Source organism: Lagenorhynchus albirostris, chromosome 8 (genome assembly GCF_949774975.1).
Source record: "Lagenorhynchus albirostris chromosome 8, mLagAlb1.1, whole genome shotgun sequence".
Classification (NCBI taxonomy): domain Eukaryota; kingdom Metazoa; phylum Chordata; class Mammalia; order Artiodactyla; family Delphinidae; genus Lagenorhynchus; species Lagenorhynchus albirostris.
Genome location: NC_083102.1, coordinates 46,423,959 through 46,445,379, shown reverse-complemented (window position 1 = coordinate 46,445,379; position 21,421 = coordinate 46,423,959). Strand labels below are relative to the sequence as shown.

General features: G+C 43.2%; 1 protein-coding gene across 2 annotated transcripts in view; it reads left to right on the top strand.

Annotated features, from left to right (window-relative positions):
- The window catches only part of CHN2 (chimerin 2), a 335,759-nt gene that overhangs the window by 286,301 nt on the left and 28,037 nt on the right, over positions 1-21,421 (top strand). For both annotated transcript variants that reach the window (XM_060156930.1, XM_060156929.1), the window contains exon 7: positions 8,716-8,793. In XM_060156930.1, the coding sequence (XP_060012913.1) occupies positions 8,716-8,793 (78 nt within the window). The remainder of the gene's footprint in view (positions 1-8,715; positions 8,794-21,421) is intronic.

The following is a 21,421-nucleotide window of genomic DNA, read 5'->3' as shown; positions in this document are numbered from 1 at the left end:
AAAAATGGTCCACATCAAAAAAACTTTAAAAAAAAAAAGGAAGAAAATCAGGAGACCTGATTCCATTCCCCAGGACACACCCGTTAGGACCTCGGTTTCTTCATCTGTAAAAATGAGAATAATGATTCCCGCTTTACCTTCCTCATAGAATAGAGATGTTACCGAACCAAACTTGGGTCCACTCACCCACGCGCCGTAAAGCCAATCTACTGACACCAGGTTGTGGTGAAGGAGAGTGCGGCATTTGTTATAAGGCACCAGACAAGGAGTCCAGGGCAGCTAATGCTCAAGAGGCCCGAACTCCCCAATGGGTTTCAGAGAAGCATTTTTAAAGGCAAGGTGAGGGAGGGATGTTGCAGCGTATATGATCAGCTCGTGCACAATTCTCTAATTGATTGATGGTGAGGTAACAGGGCAGTGTCACAGGGGTTAACAGTATCAATCCTCACCCTCCAGCCGGACTGGGGGCTCCATGCTCATGGTCATCGTGTAGTTAACTTCTTTCATTTGGTAGGGGCTTCAGTATCTGTAAAGTGACTCAGGAATGTACATCCGATACTGTTATCTGTGTACTTCTGGGAGGAACTAAAGATTCTGTGAATGCCATATGGCCGTTTTACTGTTTAAATTGTTTCCAGTTCTCCTAGCCCAACTGCTATTTTTGTCACTACATGTTCACATCCTTCCAATCATTAATTCTTGAGCCAGGCTTTTTTTGTGTGACTCAGGGGAGGCCTTGGAGACTACATCTTTTCTACAAACAAGAGGCAGGCAGAGGACATGATGGGGGGGCGGGGTCTGTCCTGGGAAGGCCCCTAGGGTTCTGCTTGGTTACAGAGATACCATATAATATAGTCCACAAATATACAATGGTACTTTTAATATTATTCTAGTCCTGAACTTGGTTGTGACTCTTAGGGCCTCACCCTGGGGCAGAGTCCCCCTGCTTCCAGTACCCCTTCTTGTGATACCCAAAATCTGATAGCTTGGCCAAAAGAAAACCCCAAAGGGCATGGCCCCTGGATTTTATATCAGAGACTCAAAAGAGTAAATTGACTAGATGAAGAGGTAGTGATGATAATAAACCTCTATAGTGGTACTTTGGCTTCACGATATCTTATAGCCATGGACATTCATTCAGCAAAATTTAGCAAGCACCTACTTTGTGCCACGTTTGAGGTATGACACTGGGGTTTTAACTGTGACCTGAGCACACACAGTATCTACTCTCATAAAGTTAGCAGTCTGGGGAGGGTCGAAGGTAACAATTTTAAAATCGTACTGCTAGGTCATGGTTATATATTCTTAAGGTGGTGGGAAGAAAGGGTAGAGGGTGAGGCTGGGAAGGTGGCAGGGGCTGGACCACGCAGGCCCCTATAGGCCATGGTGTGGATTTTTGCCTTTAAGAGTCTATGGAGTTCTAAGTGGCATGATGGGAGGTGAGGGAGGGGTGGGCGTGAATAGAAGCATTTTCACATTCTGTGTTTGAAAAGGTGTTGATTCCTATGGTGGGGTGGTTTTCAATAGCATTTACTCCATTCATACTTCCCTCTTCTCTGATAATCCCCCTGAATTGAAGCGCTCGAGATTAGTGCAGTGGTTTTCAATGTTAGGAGCATATTTGAATCCTGAGGGATTTTTTTTTTAAGCCCAGGCCCATCCCCAGAAATTTGGATTTCAGTGGTCTCAGGTGGAGCTTGAACGTGGCTTTTGGTTGGTCATTTCTGTTCCCCAGGTGATTCTAATGATCAGGTAAGGCTGAGACCCACAGGTACAGAGGAAAGCACAAAACGCGTCCTCAAAATGTGGTCCCTGGAGCGGCAACGTCAGCGTCACCCGGGAACTTTTCTCAGGCAGATTCTTAAACCTGATCTCACACTAACTGAGCCGGAAACCCTGGAGCTAGGGCCCAGCAGTCTGTGTTTGAACCAGACCTCTGGGGGTCCTGAGATCCACCTAAGTGTGAGAAGCACACTCTGTTGAAGGTGGCAGGCAAGAGAACCTGGAGTCTGGACCTGGTTCTAGATCTAGTTGTAGAATAGCTCTGCGATGAGGGGAGGGAGGTGCAAATCATTGAACTTCTCTGACCCTCAGTCTCTTCAGCTGTGAAAAGAGTAGGTGGGATTAGGTGAGCTCAAAGGTTACCTATGACGTTAGTCTATCATCTGTGCACACGAAGGCTAACAACGTCTTTATAATATACTTTTTAAAAATCTGTATTTTTATATAATAGAACCAGAACATAATCACTGTAGGAGGCTCAAAATATACATGAAAGAATAAAGAAGAAAATAAATGTCAATTAAAATTTCTCCACCTGGAGAGAACTGTTGCCCCCTCCCCAGTTGTTTGGTGTGTTGGAGATATTTTGGTGTTTTTCCTTCTGATATTTCTGCATGCATCTACTTACAAAACTGAAATCATGGTTCAAGAGCCTGCTTCTCACCTACCATTATACCATGGGCATATCCCTTCATCACTAAAAGTGATTCTAATCATCTTTGTTAGTGTCTACCTAACGTACAAACATTACATGTTTATACTATAATGTATTTAACCTTTCCCCTGTCATGGATGTTTAGGTCTTTTCTCATTTCTTGTTATTATCATGATGAATATCTATCTACCTACCTATTAATTCTTTGTCTGAAGACCTTCTTAAGAGAATCCTAGAAATATAATCATTGGATCGATGCACGTGAGGCATTTGATACATTGCCAACTTTTTTCCCCAGCAATGGGCCACTTCTTAAAAACACCGTCAGTCTGCCAGCGAGCTGTCCTCATGACACCCTCACCAGCATCAGTAATATTGATTTTCATTTCATATACTGCCACAAGGCAGCAGATGCCTACATCTACAGGGTAGTATTGGTAGCAGGGGTATAGCTCAGGCTTTCAACACCCAAGGGGGGACTCAGACTCAAGAGATGGAAGTGAGAGGGGCCCCAGGAGGACTAGGAGACTGTCTTGGGGTTGATGATGACACTTTCAAAAAGCCCTCCTTAAAATGTACCACAGGGGCCTTCCCTGGTGGCGAGTGGTTGAGAGTCTGCCTGCCGATGCAGGGGACACGGGTTCGTGCCCCGGTCCGGGAAGATCCCACATGCCGCGGAGCGGCTGGGCCCATGAGCCATGGCCGCTGAGCCTGCGCGTCCAGAGCCTGTGCTCTGCAATGGGAGAGGCCACGACAGTGAGAGGCCCACATACTGAAAAAAAAAAAAAAGTACCACAGGAATTTATGTGAAGTCTATGGAAGGATTGCAGACGGATGGTAAATCACCTTTTCTAGAAATTGGTACTAAAAAGGCAGACTGTTGTGGTCCCCAGAGGCCAAGATGTGGGGCTGCCTGAAGCCAGGTGGAGAAGGGGCCTTTGATTAGACGAGCTTCTGAGGTCCCCTATGGATTTAAGATGCTAGATTACTAAAGTCAGAGAAGAGAGAAGGGTGTCCTTTCTTGCACCATCCTGAGCACTTTATATGTACACATGCACCCCAATGGGCTTCGTTTCCCCATGTTTTCCTGCCCAGTGACCCATTTCGTGCTTCCTTGTCTTCATCTGACAAACTTCCACTGCCGTCTCGTTACCTGATTCTTTCTTGGATCCAGGATCCTAATCATAGAGACAAAGAAGAGTGAGGTGCCATGCACAGAAAATAGAATCCAACCCTTATTTATAAAAAAGGAAAAGGGAAGTGGTGAGCTTATGTCACCATTTATTTATAGCCCCACCTACTTCCAGAAGTATCTTAAGTCATGGCTGCTTTGGCAGAGGACTCGGGGAGAAAAGAAGTCTCCTCTTTAAAAACCAGACCAGGGAGCACCAGCCCTGAGTTGTTAACAGGTTCACAATGGGGAAGAGAGTAATTCTGGCATTTAATTCCTGAATATTTTAAAATGTGAACTTTATTTGGATGAGAGGTCGTTTAGAGGGTGGTTAAAAGCATAGATTTACTGTTGTCCCCAAAAGAACTGGCACAGGTGTTCAAACAAAAACTTGTTCGAGAATATTCTTAGCAGCACTATTCACAATAGCCAACAGGTGAAAACAACCCAAAGGTGCATCAGCTGGAGAATGGATAAACAAAACGTGGCACATCCATACAATGGATTATTATTAAGCAATAAAAAGTAATAAAGTACTGATAGATGCTACAGCATGGATGAATCTCGAAAACAAGCTAACTGAAAGAAACCAGGCACAAGAGACCATAGACGGCATGATGGCGTTTACATGAAGTATTCAGAATAGGCAAATCCACAGAGAAAGCAGATTAGCCATTGCCAGAGGCTGGAGGGGGAGGGGAATGGTGAGTGACTGCTTAATTGGGTAAAAGGTTTCATTTTGGGTGATGGAAATGTGCTGGAACTAGATAGTGGGAATGATTGCAGAACTTTGTGAATGTACGTAATGCCACTGAATTGCTGAATTATACACTTTTAAATTGTTAAAATGGTAAATTTTATGTTATGCATATTTTATCACACACACACAAAATAAACTTATTCTTGGGCGGTGGGCGGGGGGAAGCATAGACTTAGTCAGTTGTGCCCAGGTTCTAATCTCAGCTCTACCATTTACCAGCTGTGTGACCTTGGGCAAATCACTTAAACCCTCAGTTCCCATTTCCTTTCAAAGTGGGGGTAACTGTAACAGTACCTACCTCAGAGGGTTATAAATCTTAAATAAGCCAACATATGCACTTAGGCATATAAGCAATATAAGCATTTGCTTAGCATAATACCTGGCACAGAGGAAGCATGCTGTAAATATTTGTGGTATTAATCTAACCCCGGTATTCTCAACTGGGGGCAGTTTTGCCTCAGGAGAAAATGGCAGTGTCTGGCGAGATCTGTGATGTCACAATTGGGGGATGCGACTGGCATCTAGTGGGTGGAGGTCAGGGATGCTGCTACCTATCCTACAGTGCACAGGACAGCTCCTCCACAACTAAGAATTATCCGGCCCCAAATGTCAGTAGTTCCAAGGTGGACAATCCCTGATTTAAACGGAGCATGTCGGGACATGTGCTTCATCTAATGAATATATGAATAAAAATACGTCAGATAGAAATTTTTGTTCGAAAAAGACTGCCAGCCTGTCTCTGTGTATAGACAACATGTGTTAGACTTTGTGAGGATATAAAAGAAACCCAGCCTCAGTCCTGGAGGGGCTTGGATAAGAAGAGCTCTGTGTGGAGGGCTGTTTAAGAGGGAAGTTTTTACCAAGAGACTTTTGTCATCATTCTTCCTTTAATAAGAGGTGATCTGGGGTCCTCCACACTTCTCACAATAATGCTTACTCAAATGATAACACTTAACAGTTCCCTATAAAGACGCATCTTAAGTGAGTGAACAGTGTCTGTTCACATATCTGAATGTGTCTTGTGTTTGGGTAAATTCTATTGAACAAATATCTGAAAAAGAAATCACTGTCAGAAATAAAAATTACTTGTTATAAGTACAGGCACAGGCACACAAAAAAATATTAAATCTTCTTGTATTCAACCACCCACACACCAAAAGGTAAAGGAGACCCCTTTTGCCCACTTTCCATTTAAAGAGTTATTTTATCAGATTCCAAAACCATATATCCATATACTTAGTCTAGTTTGGATCACAGAATATCTTCTTACACAGAATAACTCGCCATCAAAAGGTCTGTCTTGATTTGCTAGCAGTGAGGTTTGGGAAAGGGACCCTTATTCCTCCTCTCTGTCCTTTTGCCTTTAGGCTAAGTATTGGAAGACTGTTAAAGGCATGCCAAACCTTCAATCCATCCCTGTGCGTGGCACATGTCCTTTAGGATTGGGTGATGGGAAGGAGGGCTGAGGAGTGTGGTGGAGACCATGAGGAGGGCAGACCCCTGGAGGTTCACACCCTTGGAAGCTAAAGCATGGGGATGCATGGGGCAAGAGACCCCACTCCATGCACCACCTTTGCACACCTTCCTCCATAACTCTGGTTTCCTGTATGTATAAGTGCTTTCGACAGCTTATTTAGTGCTACTATGGCAGGGAATCTTACTAGACCCTCTTGGAGGAGGAAACAAAGGTGAACCAGACATAGAACATGTCACACAGAGTTCTCAATACGGCAGACCATAAGACCTGTTATAAATCACTCTAGTAAAGTGATAAGTGCAATAAGAAAAATGTGGGGAAAACACTATGGGATTCCAGAGGAAAGTGTTTGCCTACAGTGGGGAGTCTGGAGAAGTCTTTTTGGAGAGGGTGGCATCTGAGTTCAAATGTGAACATTGGTGGATATGTAGATGTGGAAATGATGCTGGAAAATGCTAAAGGACAGAGCAAACTACCAAGGTGGGAAGTTGACTATGTCGGAGAAGAAGATTTGTAGCATTTGTGTCAGGGAGTATAGGGAAATAAATAAGATGGATAGATTGAGATGAGCTCATGAAAAACCCACAATGCTAGGATGAGTCAAGCCACGGGGAATCACTGACATTTTCTGAGCAGAGGTGGAGTGGTGACTGGACTAAGGCAGCTGTTGTGCAGCTGTGTATAAGGTGGACTGGGGAGATATCAAGGGTCTGAGTTATTGTGAGGCAAGAATAGGAAGGAGAGGCCAGACTTGGCCAATATTTCAGATAAAGCATTTGGCAAGACAAAGTGAAGGAGGCAGCCCTGCACGGCTTACCTAGGCGCTTGGACATGGGGTTCAGAAGCACGGGTGCTGGATGCAGATGTTTTGGGCTCTAGTCCTGGCTCTGCTGCTTAAACCCACTGCATGTGCCTGAGATACCTCTTGATGTCATCATCTCTTCATCCACAAAATGGAAATAAAAGTCTTGTTTTACGTACTCATAAGAAGAGTAAATGAGTAAGTGCACTTAACACATTCTGAATCTCGTCTGGCATAACATAAGTTAATGGGCTCAAAAGTCCAATGTAAAAGTTGGCTGTTATTTTTATTTATTTTTTTTTTGGCGGTACGCGGGCCTCTCACTGTTGTGGCCTCTCCCGTTGCGGAGCACGGGCTCTGGACGCGCAGGCTCAGCGGCCATGGCTCACGGGCCCAGCCGCTCCGCGGCATGTGGGATCTTCCCCGACCGGGGCACGAACCCGTGTCCCCTGCATCGGCAGGCGGACTCTCAACCACTGCACCACCAGGGAAGCCCTTGGCTGTTATTATTATTGAAAGTAAAAAGAGGATGAAATGAGAGGATGGACTTCTGAACCAAGTTGGAATGACAGTAATTGCCAGGAATAAAGAATTACACAAGGAAAAGATTGATCTTTTATTACTCTCCCCAAGGCTGCTTGGAGGCACTGGAACATGGGGCCACACAGAGGATGGGGTGAGATTCATGGACAGTCCCATCTACATCATGGTCCAACCATCTATGTCCTTGTTTTCTAGTTCCAAAAGCATTGATCTTACTGTCTGGCACTAGCTGCATTAAACTTTGCCAACAGATTAGGAGTACTCCTAAGACATAATGATTTCCTCACTTCTATTAATGCAGAGACCTGGGACCAGAAAACCAGGGTCCCAAGGGAGACCATCAAACAGATGCTTTTAAGAGCAAGGAGAGCATTAGCTTGGATACTAACAGAATTAACACGGAAAAAAAATTTTTAAAGAAAAAAACTATGATGTTTTGGTTTTAGTTAAGGAATCTTGTCTTTGTATGGAGGGAGCTGTTTGTGGTTGGGTCGGGGGAAGATGGGGGTATCCAAAATAAGAGGCAGGATGGGAGCAAGACATCCTGCCTCTTATTTTGAAACTCTGACTGCAGAAACCAGAGCTGAAATGCTATACCATTCTCTTATGCCTCATTCAGTGGTCAGACTGTTCTAATTTAATGCGTGCATAAGAATAAAAATTAAGCTTTCCAGTGCTGGGGCAGATTTTTTTTTAAAAAAAAGAGACGCAGGCTTTATCCCCTATAAGATTAAACATTAGGGTTTAAAGGTTTAATCTGCTGGAATTCAGCCCAGGATGGGGTTCAGAGCCCCAGAATAATTGGATACAGCCTCAGGCTTTGAACATCAGAGCAGAGCTGGTTGTGTGTGTGTGTGTGTGTGTGTGTGTGTGTGTGTGTGTGTGTGTGTGTGTGTGTGTGTGTGTGTGTGTGTGTGTGTGTGTGTGTGTGTGTGTGTGTGTGTGTGTGTGTGTGTGTGTGTGAAATATGCTAAGGAGTGTTTGAGGTCTCTCCTTGGCAATGAGCTGTGGCAGGAGGAATAAAGCTGCCTGCCCCTGCCTCCTGCATTGGTTCCTCTGTGGCTAACTGGATACAGCTTCTGGGGGGTGCCACACTCATGAATGTGTGCTATTGTTCCAGGCACACGTCGGCCTTAAGAAATAGCACAAAACAAAACAGGCCCGTCCTTATTCAGATGCAGAGCCCCCTCCATCACTCAAAGCGGCCCTTCCAGGTCACATGCCCGAGGCCTCTGCAGACAGGACACAGCTGCCTCTAATCTGCTGCCTAACATTAGCCGCGGTTCAAAAAACCTGACAGCTCTGAGCTTCCCGAGATTCCGCAGAGGAAGCTAGAAAGATCTGGGGTCCGGGCACTATGTTCTCCGAGGAACTGTGGCTGGAAAATGAGAAAAAGTGTGCTGTGGTTCGCAAGCCTAAGCAAGGCAGGAAACGCCAGGAGCTTCTGGCCGTGGCCTTGGGGGTGAAGGTGGGAGTCAAAGGCAGCTTTCTTTGGCCCCCTCTCAAACTCTTTGCCTGTCCACAGATCTCCTCCCTGGTCCGAAGGGCCGCCCTCTCACACAACGACAACCACTTCAACTATGAGAAGACACACAACTTTAAGGTAAGGGAGCCTCTGCTTTCTTTCTTCTGTTATAAAAGGGCAGGTAGAGAGCTCCAGTTTATGCTTTCCACCTGGTCTTTGACGGTAAAGTAACGAGACAGCAAACTCCTCTGCTTTCCACATTTAGTTACTTGCTTTGAATCAAATCAAACGGGAGATTTCAGAAAGCAGTTTTGCTCAATGCTGATGCTTAGAAACACCTATATGTATGTTAACTTAGCTCCGGAGGACTGGGCCCATTTCCTCCTCACATTCCCACGTCCAATGAAAGAAAAACAGAGCATGCCCAGTCTTTGGCATTTAGAGCTCATCTGGTGAATATCAAGCAGTACTTTTCCGCTGGGAGTAGCAGTAAAGAATATTGTTATCTCTGAGCAAGCGAAAACAGTTGCCCGTTTCACATTGTGTGTTTTGTCTTTTGTTTTCGGGGATGCTAACTCTTTTGGTTTATGTGTAGACAGCTGTGAAAGCAAATGACGACAGGAGATACCATCCAGTAGCTTTTGTCTGTGCTCTGGGTGCAGGGGGCACCCTGGCAGCCTTACCAATCTCCTTCTGGTCACAGCCTTGGTCCTGCTCACCAGCCCAAACAAAAAGATACGGAGAGCTGGTGGCGGTTTAAGTGGATTTTCCCATGTGAATTTATAAACTGGAAATACTGCTATCTTCATTTCAGACTAGCAGTTGTAGAAACGGCCTGCCGTCAGAAAATTACGCCTCTTTCCTTTGCCCTGATGTGTTTTCCGAGAAGCTCTGGGAAGGAGATTCTGATGCGAAATTGCCTGGCTTGAGATGCCATTGAGCGCAGGAGAGACAGGACAGCGCTAGAGGTTTTACCCCAGCAAATGGGCTGACTGTGGAAGTTGGAGAGAGCGGAGATGAGGGATCCAGGAAGAAAAGAAGAGACAGGGGCAGCTAAATGTAAACTGTATTCTCTTTTAAAAACTCGTTTCCCTTAGGGCCGGTAGCCCGAGTAACAACTGGAACTAGATAACCCTTTGTCAGAAGTGACCGGGGAGACCTAGTTTTTTCTGTTGCTTTCCTATCCTTCCTACAGACAGATGTGTGTCTATTAAATATACATTTGTGTTAGTTTGGTCTGTTTGCCCTGCTTCTGTTTTTAGAAAGCAAGCAGCTCAGGCATTTGCATGCTATAATTGACCTGAGGCGTGGAATTTATTCAGCTCTCCATATTTAGCATGAGGGTGAAGAATTGCATTAGATAGGTCTTCATCCATGCCAAGGCTTTCGCTATGTCTCTCATCACTGAATAGTGACAGGTCTAATTTGGGGCATCACTGAGTAGAGACGGGTCTAATTTATGTTTTTTTCTCTTTCCTCTCTTTACCCTAATTTTTTTTTTTTTTTTGTATTGTTCTGACTTCTGGCAGAAATCCCTGACTTTTTGCGTCCTATAGATGCGCTACCATGAATGGTAGGAGGGATCTTGGCCTTGCAAATTTTTTTTCCTTCCTCTTGAAAATTCTGATTCTTTTGGCTTTGAGGTACAACTGGAATTGTGCCCTACGCAGTTATGTGTTTACACGGGCTAGCTTCTCTCTGTAGATACTCTGTCTGAGTTGGTGTGAAAAATACCCAAGTGTATTTAGTTGACTGATAGTTTCAAAACTAATTTCAGTCCTTTTAAATCTTAGATCTCTGCATGGGACATAAACACATTTAAAACAAAACGTTAGTTGAATCTTATTTTCTTAAATAGTTCTGTTGCTAACATGAACTATATTAATTATTTATCACTAAAAAACACCAACAGCTTTTTAAATGTTTGCTTTAAAAGTCAGTATCTATTAACTATATCTATTAACAATATCTCTTCTAACTTACTGCTATTAAAAGAAGAAAAGGCAGAGAACAGACAGGTCGTTAGAGGGGAATAGACAAGCCAGACAGGAGCGTTTCTCTTCCGTGTTTTAAATAGACATCTTTGAGACATAACAGACCCTTGAGTCGCTGTGTCAGTTGACTGTGGCTTTCAATGGTACTGCTCGTGCCACTGTCCTTAAGAATGAGTGGCTGAGGCAGGAGGAGGGATGGCTCTTTCTGTCACTCCTTTCCCCATCCCTGCCTCATTCAGCCCTCTCCTCACCCCCCAACCAACTTTAAGTGGGAACTCTGCATGGTCTGTAGAAGAACATTCTAAAAGCAGGTCCCTGCTATAAGTAGAGCAGTGGGGTTTTAGTAACATGCCACTGACCTAACAGAAGAAAGAAAGGTCTTATCAAAGGCCCCTGACATCTGCTTGGAATCTGTTTTATATCTTAAATTTGCAGTAAGTTTTTATTTATATTAACTTCTAGTAGGCTTTGTTCTGAAACTTTCTTGATTTGTAATTTGGGTTATTATTGGAGGGTATTATGTGTCTGGCATAGAGAAAGTGTTTAAAAAGAACAAATAATCACATTTTCATGCTTATCAACAGATGAGCCTTGCAAGGCTCTGTCTGCACTCTCGCCTAGAGGCCTCCTACCAGAGTCAATCTGCCAGCAGATCTTGATGCCTCACTTCAGAACAGGATTTTCCGCCCCAGTCAGGACTATTCCCCGGGTAAAAAGCCCTCTCCTCACTCTCCCCAGGAGCTTCATCACAAGCAATGAATAGATAACCTATAATGAAAAGGATCTGAAAAAGAATACATACATATATATGTACACACATATATATATAAAATATAACCGAATCACTTTGCTGTACACCTGAAACTAACACATCTTTGTGAATCAACTATACTTCAAATTAAAAAAAAAAATCCAATACTTACAATTTTAAAAAAGAGCAATGAATGGAAACTCCTGACACAGTACAGGTTGGAACCCCTCCCGCTGTGCTCTTTGAGAAGGCTTCCTGTCACTGCTCCTGAGGGCATATCTACTGCCCTTGCTTTCCAAACAAAGCGTGTCTAGGAAAAGCTGAAATTCAGCTCTGGAAACAAAAGGTTTCGGAAGCAAATTAAAGTTGCGCCTCATTTCATGCAGTAATTATATACTTTTCAACACTGTATACAAATGCGATTGTTGCTGATTTAAATCCTAAATTCTCAGGATTACTTGTACATACTAGGAACTAAGAGTAGTTGTTGAAGGAATGATGACATTAGCAGACTCCTCTCTAGAATGAAAACTGTTTGATATATAGAAAAGCCATTTTGTTATTGAACGTGTTTTATGTCCGCATCTCTGTTTATCCATGGGACTGAAAGAGGCACTCTCCCGTAGGTAGACTAGCTCTCTTTTTAGAGGATCTGCCCTAAGAACACCTTGTGGCTGAGCTCTGAAACCCTCGAGAACTCTGCAGCCCCATCAGTCTGGATAACTGTCCTTCCTTCCCCACTTAGCACAGTGATGAGGTAGCTGTGGCCAGCTTGGTACTCCTGGCCACAAAGTGCTCTTTGGCAAGGACCTTAATTCTCTGAGCATCAGTTTCCTCATCTGTAAAATGGGAGTGCTGTAAGGTTTAAAGAATACATGTAAATCACTCAAGGTCACTGGCACCCAGTAAGGTTGGCTACTATTATTACTTTATTGTTCATCTTTTCGTGTTTCTCATTTTTCTTGAGTTTTGATGTTTAGCTTTCTCTGTCTCTGTATTTCTTATTTTCTACTTTCACTTCTTCCTGTCCTTTTTTTCTATCATCTCTTTCTTCTTCTCAGCACGATGTAATTAAAAAATGAAAGAACATTCCAGGCAGTGCAAAGGACATGAGTCAGAACTTGGAATTAGAAATGAGCCAAGGGTGAACAGGGTACAGGGAAGATACCATCCAGGAGAGAGAGTTGCTCACTGCACATCTGGAGAGTCAGCTGGGGCGGGGCGGGTGGCCACAGCCTGCTGACCCATTGGCACTCTGTGTGCTTAGCCCACTCACGCTCTCAGCCTTCCCAATCTGCATGTGTGTGTACATCACTCACTCCTTTTCCTGAATTCTCTCCCTCCACCCAGGTACTTCAGGGGCGCTCTTCTCTCCCTATATGCAATATGCACGGAGAGCAAAGGTCCAGAAAGTTCTAAACGTTAAAGAGCAGACCACCCGATCCCGACCTCACCTCACCCATCCCACCAATCCCTCCCCCAGCCCTCCCCCAGGCCTCCCCTGTCCATCTTCCCTTCAATCCTCTTCTATCCCCATCCATCCCTTTCCCAACCCTCTGCCAGCTTTACTTTCATCCATAGCATTGATCACCAGCTGACATTGTACACATGTATTTATGTGTTTGCCTTCCCCTTATCAGAAAGAAAGACCCTGCTGGGTGGGGGAAAAGGGGTGGAGATAGAGACTTTTGTCTGTTGTACTTCCTGCAGAAATCCCAGTGTCTCAATCAGGGCCTGGCCCAGAGCCGACTGTCAGTGAATATGTTGACAGGATGTGTAGTAGGTATCTCCTGACCCTGCCTACCTAAGCTTGCACTTTCCCTCCTCACTCCCCGTCCCACAGTTTGCCCTCATTCGGGGCTTATTGTGCTCCAGTCCTTCCAGGTGGTGGGTAGCGGTCCTTGCCAGGGTCACCAACAGTGCTACCCGGTATCTTATATGCAGGCAAGCGGGGGAGACACGTGCCCAGTTTACTCCTATTGTCCCAGCTTCCTGTGTGGTGACTCTCAAAAGTGGCCTTGACTGGACTTAAGTTAAACGGTTGCCAACTTGCCCTTTTACGTCCCCCCCCCCCATAGACGAGGCTGCACCAGCAGAATCCTTTTCCTGCGGTACACTGTGTGTACGTGTGTGCTCGTGCAGCACCTCCCACCCCTAAGATTCTGGGGGCCAGGACAAGAAGTCCAGGAGGCTGAGGCTGTGTGGCAGGGTGTGGCAGCACCACGACCTCCCAGTTTGGGTTTTGTGGCTCCTTGATGGTTTCTATGCCTATCATCAGCTTCTGCATTCTTATCAATCTGGTGGTCATTTGCTTTGCAGCAAGCCATGTTTGCTTCCCACGTGCAAACCCCTTGCTTTTCCTCATCTTTGCTGGCCTCATAAACTGTGCCAGGCTTCACCCCCGATATCTTGCCCGCCCTGCATTCTCACGGGCATGCAGGGGTCCCTGCCTGTCCTGGTCCCGCTTCCGTGTGCCTGGGGAAAGGGTGGTTGGATTTCGCACCTGCATTTTGGCACAGGCAGAAATCACTTCAGAAGTGGTTGTGAGTTTTTGTTTCTTTTGTTTAATAATCAGAAGAGGCTGTTTTGGCAGAAGCAAGTCCGGAAGGAACAATTCAGGGAAAGGCTAACTTCATCACCTTGAATATAAAATGAGGGACTCAGAGTGAGACTGGAATAAATGGGCTTGGAAATACTGGGCTTTATGAAGAAAATAAGGCTTCTGCTCTCCAAGTGCTATGAAGATGAGTCATTTTTATCTACTGTAGCTTGGCTCCCCGTTATAGTTATTAGAAACCCCTTATTTTCAAATAATAGAACCCTTGGAAACCATCTTAAGTGAAATAATAGGCAGGCCTCATAGAGCCCCCAAGGGACTGCTCAGGACTCAGGCAGGGAGGAAGCAGGAGCTGGGGGTACACCTGGACCCACTGTCTCCTTCTCTACTCCCTCCCTCCCTCCCTCTCTTCCATTCTCTCCCTCCCTTCCCATCATTTCATTGCTTTCTACTCTCATTGTTCTCTCCCTGCACAAAAATATCTTAGTCCATGTGGTCTGCAGGATATGGCGGATGGTAACTCCCTGGTTTACATATTACGAAGACCAGCCACAAAATCCCAATTCTAAATTTCCAGAGAGAGAATCGGAATAGCCTGACTCAGACCAGGTGTCTACTATGCTCAGATAAGTCTGGCCATGGAGGTCACCCCCTCCCCGTAAATACACGGATGGGGCTATAGGATGTCTGGAGGATGGATGGTTCCCAGGTTATGTGTGAATTGTAACTCCCAGCTAGATAGCCTGGAGATGTCGGCTGTAATCCTTTCCTCCTTGTTTTGAAGAATTCCACTTAAAGTTTCACATCAAAGTCCAAATCTTTCCACTGGGTTCTGCTTGAAGGAGGTCACGAAGCTACTCTGAGCCTCGATGTTATTATTAATATCAGTATCTGAGAGCCTGGGCATTCTGCAGCACAAGTTAGTCTTGTCATCTGTTTGGGTATAAGGAAGAGTCTCTATTCTTTTAGTTCCATCTTTTACAAAGTGTACCCATTGCTGTTGTGCCATTTTGGAGCTAGGACTAGCCCTCAGCAAACCTGGGAAGTAAATGAGGTTTGTGTCTGGCAAACTCTCCACCCTCTTCCCCTGGATTGGTTCTCCTGCCCCCCTTCCATTGCTCCTATCTGCCGAGTTACTCCATGGAACCTCCCTGCTGAGACCTGCCAGCCCTAGTTTCTAGATCTTAGCTTCTCCTTCTCCATGTCATCTGGAGGCTTTGCATTCTACAAATTGGCTACACATGAGGGTTAATTTGAACTATCACCTGTTTCCTGACAAAGCAACCTGGTAGGTTGCACGAAAACCCTTTCTTCTTTGATTCACCAAGATTTACTATTACTCCCCAGATAGTACGTGCTCATTTTAAAAAGGGCTTGTTCATGAAAATGACAGCTAAATTAATCTAGTAGTCGTGTTTTAAATGAGTCCTCTTGAGACAAGCGGCACAATGCCTTCCTGCAATGGAATTTCATTCATGGCAGGGATTTTGGCCAAGTGAGGAAACAAGTTTTGGACGAGGCTCTCACATAGGTGACTACCTTCTCTGCCTGCCAGGGTCTGACCTAAAGCTTATCTTATACCTCCTTGGCATGTTTTTATGTAAATACTGGGACACTGTCATTGTAAATCCTTTACAAACCAGCAGAGCCTGGTAGAAAGAAAATAGGCTTTGACAGCTAACCCAACAGAGACTCCTTGCTTAGGCCACACACCAGGCAAGTGGCTTGGCCAAGGTGTTCCGCAAATGTAAATCATTTACTAACAAGTCTGGCCCATATAAAATGGTCAGTTGTTACTAATTTTATGTTGAGTTTTTTTTTATGCCAGAGAACATTTCATTCCAAGGGACTATTCTAAATGACTAAATGGCTGATTCTGGCTTTTTAAGTCTAGAGAAATACTCCTTTTGTGTTTTGTGGAGAGAAAAAAAAACACCAGTGATCACTGTACGTATTAGTTGGGTATAAGTTCTAAGAAGAGCTAACTATTTAGACATTCTTTTTTTTTATTCAGCAAATACAGACTGAGGGCCAATTATGTGCCAGGCACTGCCAGGTACAAGAAAGATGGTGGTGACGTAAGAATGTGAGCTCTTGGGCTTCCCTGGTGGCGCAGTTGTTGAGAGTCCGCCTGCCGATGCAGGGGACGCGGGTTCGTGCCCCGGTCCGGGAAGATCCCACATGCCGCGGAGCAGCTGGGCCCGTGAGCCATGGCTGCTGAGCCTGCGCGTCCGGAGCCTGTGCTCCGCAACGGGAGGGGCCGCGGTGGTGAGAGGCCCACGTATCGCAAAAAAAAAACAAAAAACAAAAAAAACAGAATGTGAGCTCTTCCCCTGCTAGGTGGTTCTCAACCAGAGCAGTTTTGCTCCCCAGGGGACATTTGGCAATGGAGACGTTTCTCATTCTCATGACTGGCATCTAGCAGAGGCCAGGGATGCAGCGAAACATCCTACAAGGCCCAGGACAGTCCCCACCACAAAGAGTTATCGGCCCCAATGTCAATAGTACCAAGGTTGAGAAAACTTGCAGTTGACAGTGGGGGCCCTGGCGGTCTTTGAGCGGGGAAGTGTCAAAGGATGTTGGTGCTGATGCCCTCATCAACCTGAGAGGAAGTCAGCCAGCATAAGGATATCTCATCATATGCAATGGGGAGAATCCCAAAACGCTTTGTGGCAGTCAGTGTTTTAGAAATGAAATCCTGTTTTAAATGTACTAGAACAGCTGCTGAATAGACGCATCTGGTGGAGGGGTGAGGGAGGGGTCAGTGGTGCCACGGTGGAGAAACCCGGCTGTCCCACGGCGTCTGCTCAGCAGCCCTCACAGGAAAACCCAGAGTCTTCAGTCACAGGCCCAGTGATTCCCCTTGGCTATTTCCCTACATCTGAAAAGGTTCACTTCAAGGCCAGTATTTCATCTGATCTTGCAAGAGGGAAAAGCCCAAAGTTTAACCTAATTTCTCACACAAGTTCAATGTCACATGATGATGGGAAATGCAGTCGATTATAGGAAAAACCCTTGGCTGAGATCAGGAGGCCAAGTGCTGCTGACCATCTGGGTGACCGTGGACAAGCCACCTGTCCTCCAGCCGCCCAGGTAACTGGGCAAAAGCTAGACTAGATGAGCCCCAAACCCAGAGACTTGTAGCTGAAAATGACTTTAGCCATCTCCAGTCCCTTCTTCTCTGCATAGAAAGCAGCTAAGAAAAAATTGCCTTTGATCCAGAGTCCTTTTCATATCAAAGTAAAAGAATAAAGTTCTCATTTTATTAGGAGTAATAAAAATGACAAACTGAGGTGATGTGGTTTTAGTCTATACCCGTGACTCTCTATCAAGGTTACTTTGTCCCCAAGAGCATATTGGGCAATATCTGGAGACATTTGTGGTTGTTCCAGTTGAGGGGTTGCTACTGGCATCTAGTGGGTAAAGGCCAGGGATAATGCTAACTGTCCTGCAATGCGCAAGGACTTATCCAGCCCAAAATGTCAATAGTGCCAAGGTTGAGAAACGCTGATGTACACTGATAAGGAAAAGCAAAATTTCTCAACTGTAGCACATCGTAAATAGCACTTTCTGTTTCTTATGGTCTAGAACCTGGGCTGAGCTGATTATACACTTGGGCGGTGTCTACACTGACCCATCAAAACATATTTGTTATGAAACCACCAGAGAATACTGCGTTCCAGATTCAGCAGATGTGAGACAAATAACATCCTGCTCACTGAGAAAGTCAAGTTGGGGGATACTTGCTAAACGCCTGAGATTTTTCTTGACAACTCTTCTTGCTCTTGTTTTTCCTAAGTGGCTATTCCTGGGCTATTTGTCAAACAGACTTTATCTCCTGTAATATCATCTTTTTCTGTTTGGTGTGGTTTTTGAATTCCAGGCAGACCAGGCCCAGTATAATAGTCTTGGACAGACATTCTTCCTGTCTGGGGTATTTTCTTCCTGTCTGGGGTATTTTAGTTACTGCCCTAAAGTTTGCAAAATGTTCTTTTTTCTGAAAAGATACTCTTGAAAATCAATAAACTTCAGAGAATGGAAAAAACTGATCAGTGACTTTTCAAGATATGGGGCATTTCATTGGGAGAGTAAACATAATAACTCAATCCGAAATAAAATGGATCCAGAGAGTGTACCCTCAGCATTTACATATAGCCTCCTGTCTAGAGATTGTCCTTGTGAACCCAAAAGAAAATTGAACGATGTATCAGCCGTGAAAATAAACGTCGCATCACAAAGCGGAAATTAGGCAGTGGACCTAAAATAATGTTTAACTAACTTTACATTCCCTTGTGTCCCCATTTTGCTATATTTCTGGGGAATGTGTATTTGTGGGGACAATAAGTGGAGCTATTTGCTATTCAGAAATGTCTGCCTGCATTTGTTTGGCTGAAGAAATGAGATGGAAGGCAGTGGGGAAACACTGATGGGAAAGGTTGTTGGTAAATATGAGCAGGGCTAATAAGCATTAAATGCAATCTTGATATGCTTAATTATTTTTTAAAATATGGCAAGAAGTGAAATTTTAGAAAATCTGTGATTAGCGTATCCTGTATTTCCTGAAGCATCCGGTAGACCAGTTTCCATTTTGTCAATGTATGGTAAACACTGTAGCTACTCTCCTAATTCCTAAATATTGCAGTTTTATTTTTACCCCAAGGCATGTTATTTCCCATGTGATTTCTTCATCCATTGGAGATGTTCCAGATAAGAATTTTGCCACTCCTTTTTTTTTTTTTTTTTTTTTTTTGCATGACCTACACGAAAAGAATGCCTTTAAAAAGCCAAACCCACCTTCACTGGCCTTTGGTTGTGCTGTTTCCTCTTCTTGGAATGTTCTCCCCGAGTATCTGCCTCTCCAGGTCAACATCATCAGCTCCCCATCAGCCTAATCTTTCCCAGTCTAGTGAACTCCTATCCATCCTTCAAAAACCCAGTTCAAATACCTCTTTCCCCAGCCTTCTCAGGAAGAATTGATTATTCTCTCCAGTATCCTACCATAGGATAATTATTTATGTTGCCTGTTTATTCTTGTAGATGAGATCCTTGAGTGCAGGAAGGTTTTACTCCCCTGATCTATTTTGACTTTGTTATCCAAGGACTAGTATAGTGCCAGGTTAAAAGTAGGCAATCAGCATGTAAGTATTGACTAAATGAGTGAATAATGAGTGGGTGAATGGGTGGATGAACTAGGAAATAGTTCCCCTCTCTGACATCCTTCCCGCACCAATTTGTAATGCCATTTCTGAGATATACCAAGTATCCATATATGTGTGATTTGGTTTCTGATCTTTCCACTGTGTACCCCTGGTCTGTTTGTCCATCCTGCATGGTGTTTTACTTTTTTTTTTAAACTATATAAGTCTTGATATATAGTCGGATGTGTTTTCTTATGTTCTTCTACTTACTTAAAATTATTGTCGCTATTTCTTTCTGCTCTATTCTTCCATATAGATTGTAGGGCCATCTTGTCAAGTTTTGTGAAAAGCACCATGGAGACTTTGCTTGAAATTGCATTGAATTTAAAGGTTCATTTGGAGGATAATTGATATATTTACAGTATCGAACGTTGCCATACATGAATATAGAATATCTCCTTACTTATGAATATGGAATATCTCCTTACTTACTTAATTTAATTATTTTATAATTAGATTATTGCTGATGCTATGAATGAAGTCTTTAATTTTTATGATTTAACAAAATGAGTTATTGCTGATGTATAACGATGCTACTGATTTCTTCTTACTGCTCTTATATTAAGTAAACTTGATGGGCTTGTTCTTTCTTCCAACCATATATGATGTATTTCTTTGTCTTGTTTTATTATGCTGGCTAAAACTCTGAAGGATAATGCCCAAGAGAAGCACTTATAGCAGGCAGCCTTTTCTTTCTGCTGACTCTAAAGGAAATTATTCTAATATTTTATCTTTAAATGTGATGTTTATTATATGTGTATCATAGATATCTTTAATCAACCATTTTTAGGAGAGTTCCCTCTATTTCTAGTATGCTAATAGCTATTACTATGAACAGGTGTTGAATTTTATTAACTGTTGGTATTCTAATTTTTTTTAATGATTATGTGGTTTCTCTCTCTTGTTTTATTATTGTTATGAATTCTAGTAATATGTCAACTACCTTAAATCCCGGAAATAAACCCTCCTCGGTCATGACATTTAAATATAATGCTACACTCAGTAGGATTTTTATATTTATGTTCATAATTGAAATTGAGGTATAATTTTACTTTTATGTACCATTCTTGTATGGTTTTTGAATCAAGATTACATTACCTTCATTAAGTGAATTGTGGAGCTTTTCTTTTTTTTCCTCTCTGCTCTGCAGTAGTCTGTATTGGCTAGAGATTGTTCTTTAAAAATTCGATTAAACCTAATAAGATCATTTGGGATCAATGACTATTTGAGGGTAGATGTTTTACTGCAGATTTAATTATTTAATGGGTATAATTGAATTTAGGTTTTCTATATTATTTTGAGTCATTCTGATAATTTATATTCTTTAAGAAAATCATCCATTTCATATAACTTTTAATTTTGTGGGTAGAAAGTTAGCATTCTCGAGGTTTTTGTTTTATATCATTACTGCATCTGCATTCATGTCCTCTCTTTTATTGTTTGTGCCTTTTTTCTTGATCAATTGCTCAAGGTTTGCCTATCTTATAAATCTTTTTAAAAATCACCTGTTAGTTTTTTTAATCCTTTTTCTTTTATTTTTCTATTTCATTATATTCTACAATAATCTTTTTTGTTTCTTTGTTTTACTGTTTGAATCTTCCATATCCTTTTTTTCATCCTGTTTTTCAGTCCTCTGAAATCAGTCATCTTGTTATTGTTTCATAAACAGGCTTGATTAGATTGGCCTGTGTTTCCCAGTTTTCTTGCTCACCCTGGCTTCTTGAATCCTGTCCTTTTCCACTAGGTTCAATGTGCTTCTTACAGAACTATATTATCCCTAAGTGTATCTTTGAGTGAGGACCTGTGAGTGGAAACTCTTGGCATTTGTCTGAAAATATCTTATTTCACCCTTGCTTTTGAATGGTAATTAGCTGTGTATAGAAGTTAGGTTGGCAGTAATTTTCTCTGAGCACTTGGATGAAATCTGTAATCTACTTGTCTCTTTTTTGCTGAGGAGAAGTCTGTTTTCATCCTAATTGCTGTCCTTTCGCAGGTAACCTGTTTCTTCAGGATTTTGCTTGTCTCTTTGGTATTCTGCACTTTCACTCTAATCTGTATAGGTCTAAATTATTTTTTATTCATCAGGTTTGAGGCTCATTTAGCTTTTCTTAATCTGAGGGTTTTGTGTCTTTTAGCAATTCTGGAAAGATCTCAACTGTTTCTCTTTTTGAATATCGCTTCCATATATGCCCTTAACCCCATCATCTCTCAGCTTTTCAGGATCATCACTCCTTTGCTTCTCTCTCTTCTGCATCTCCAGTCTCTT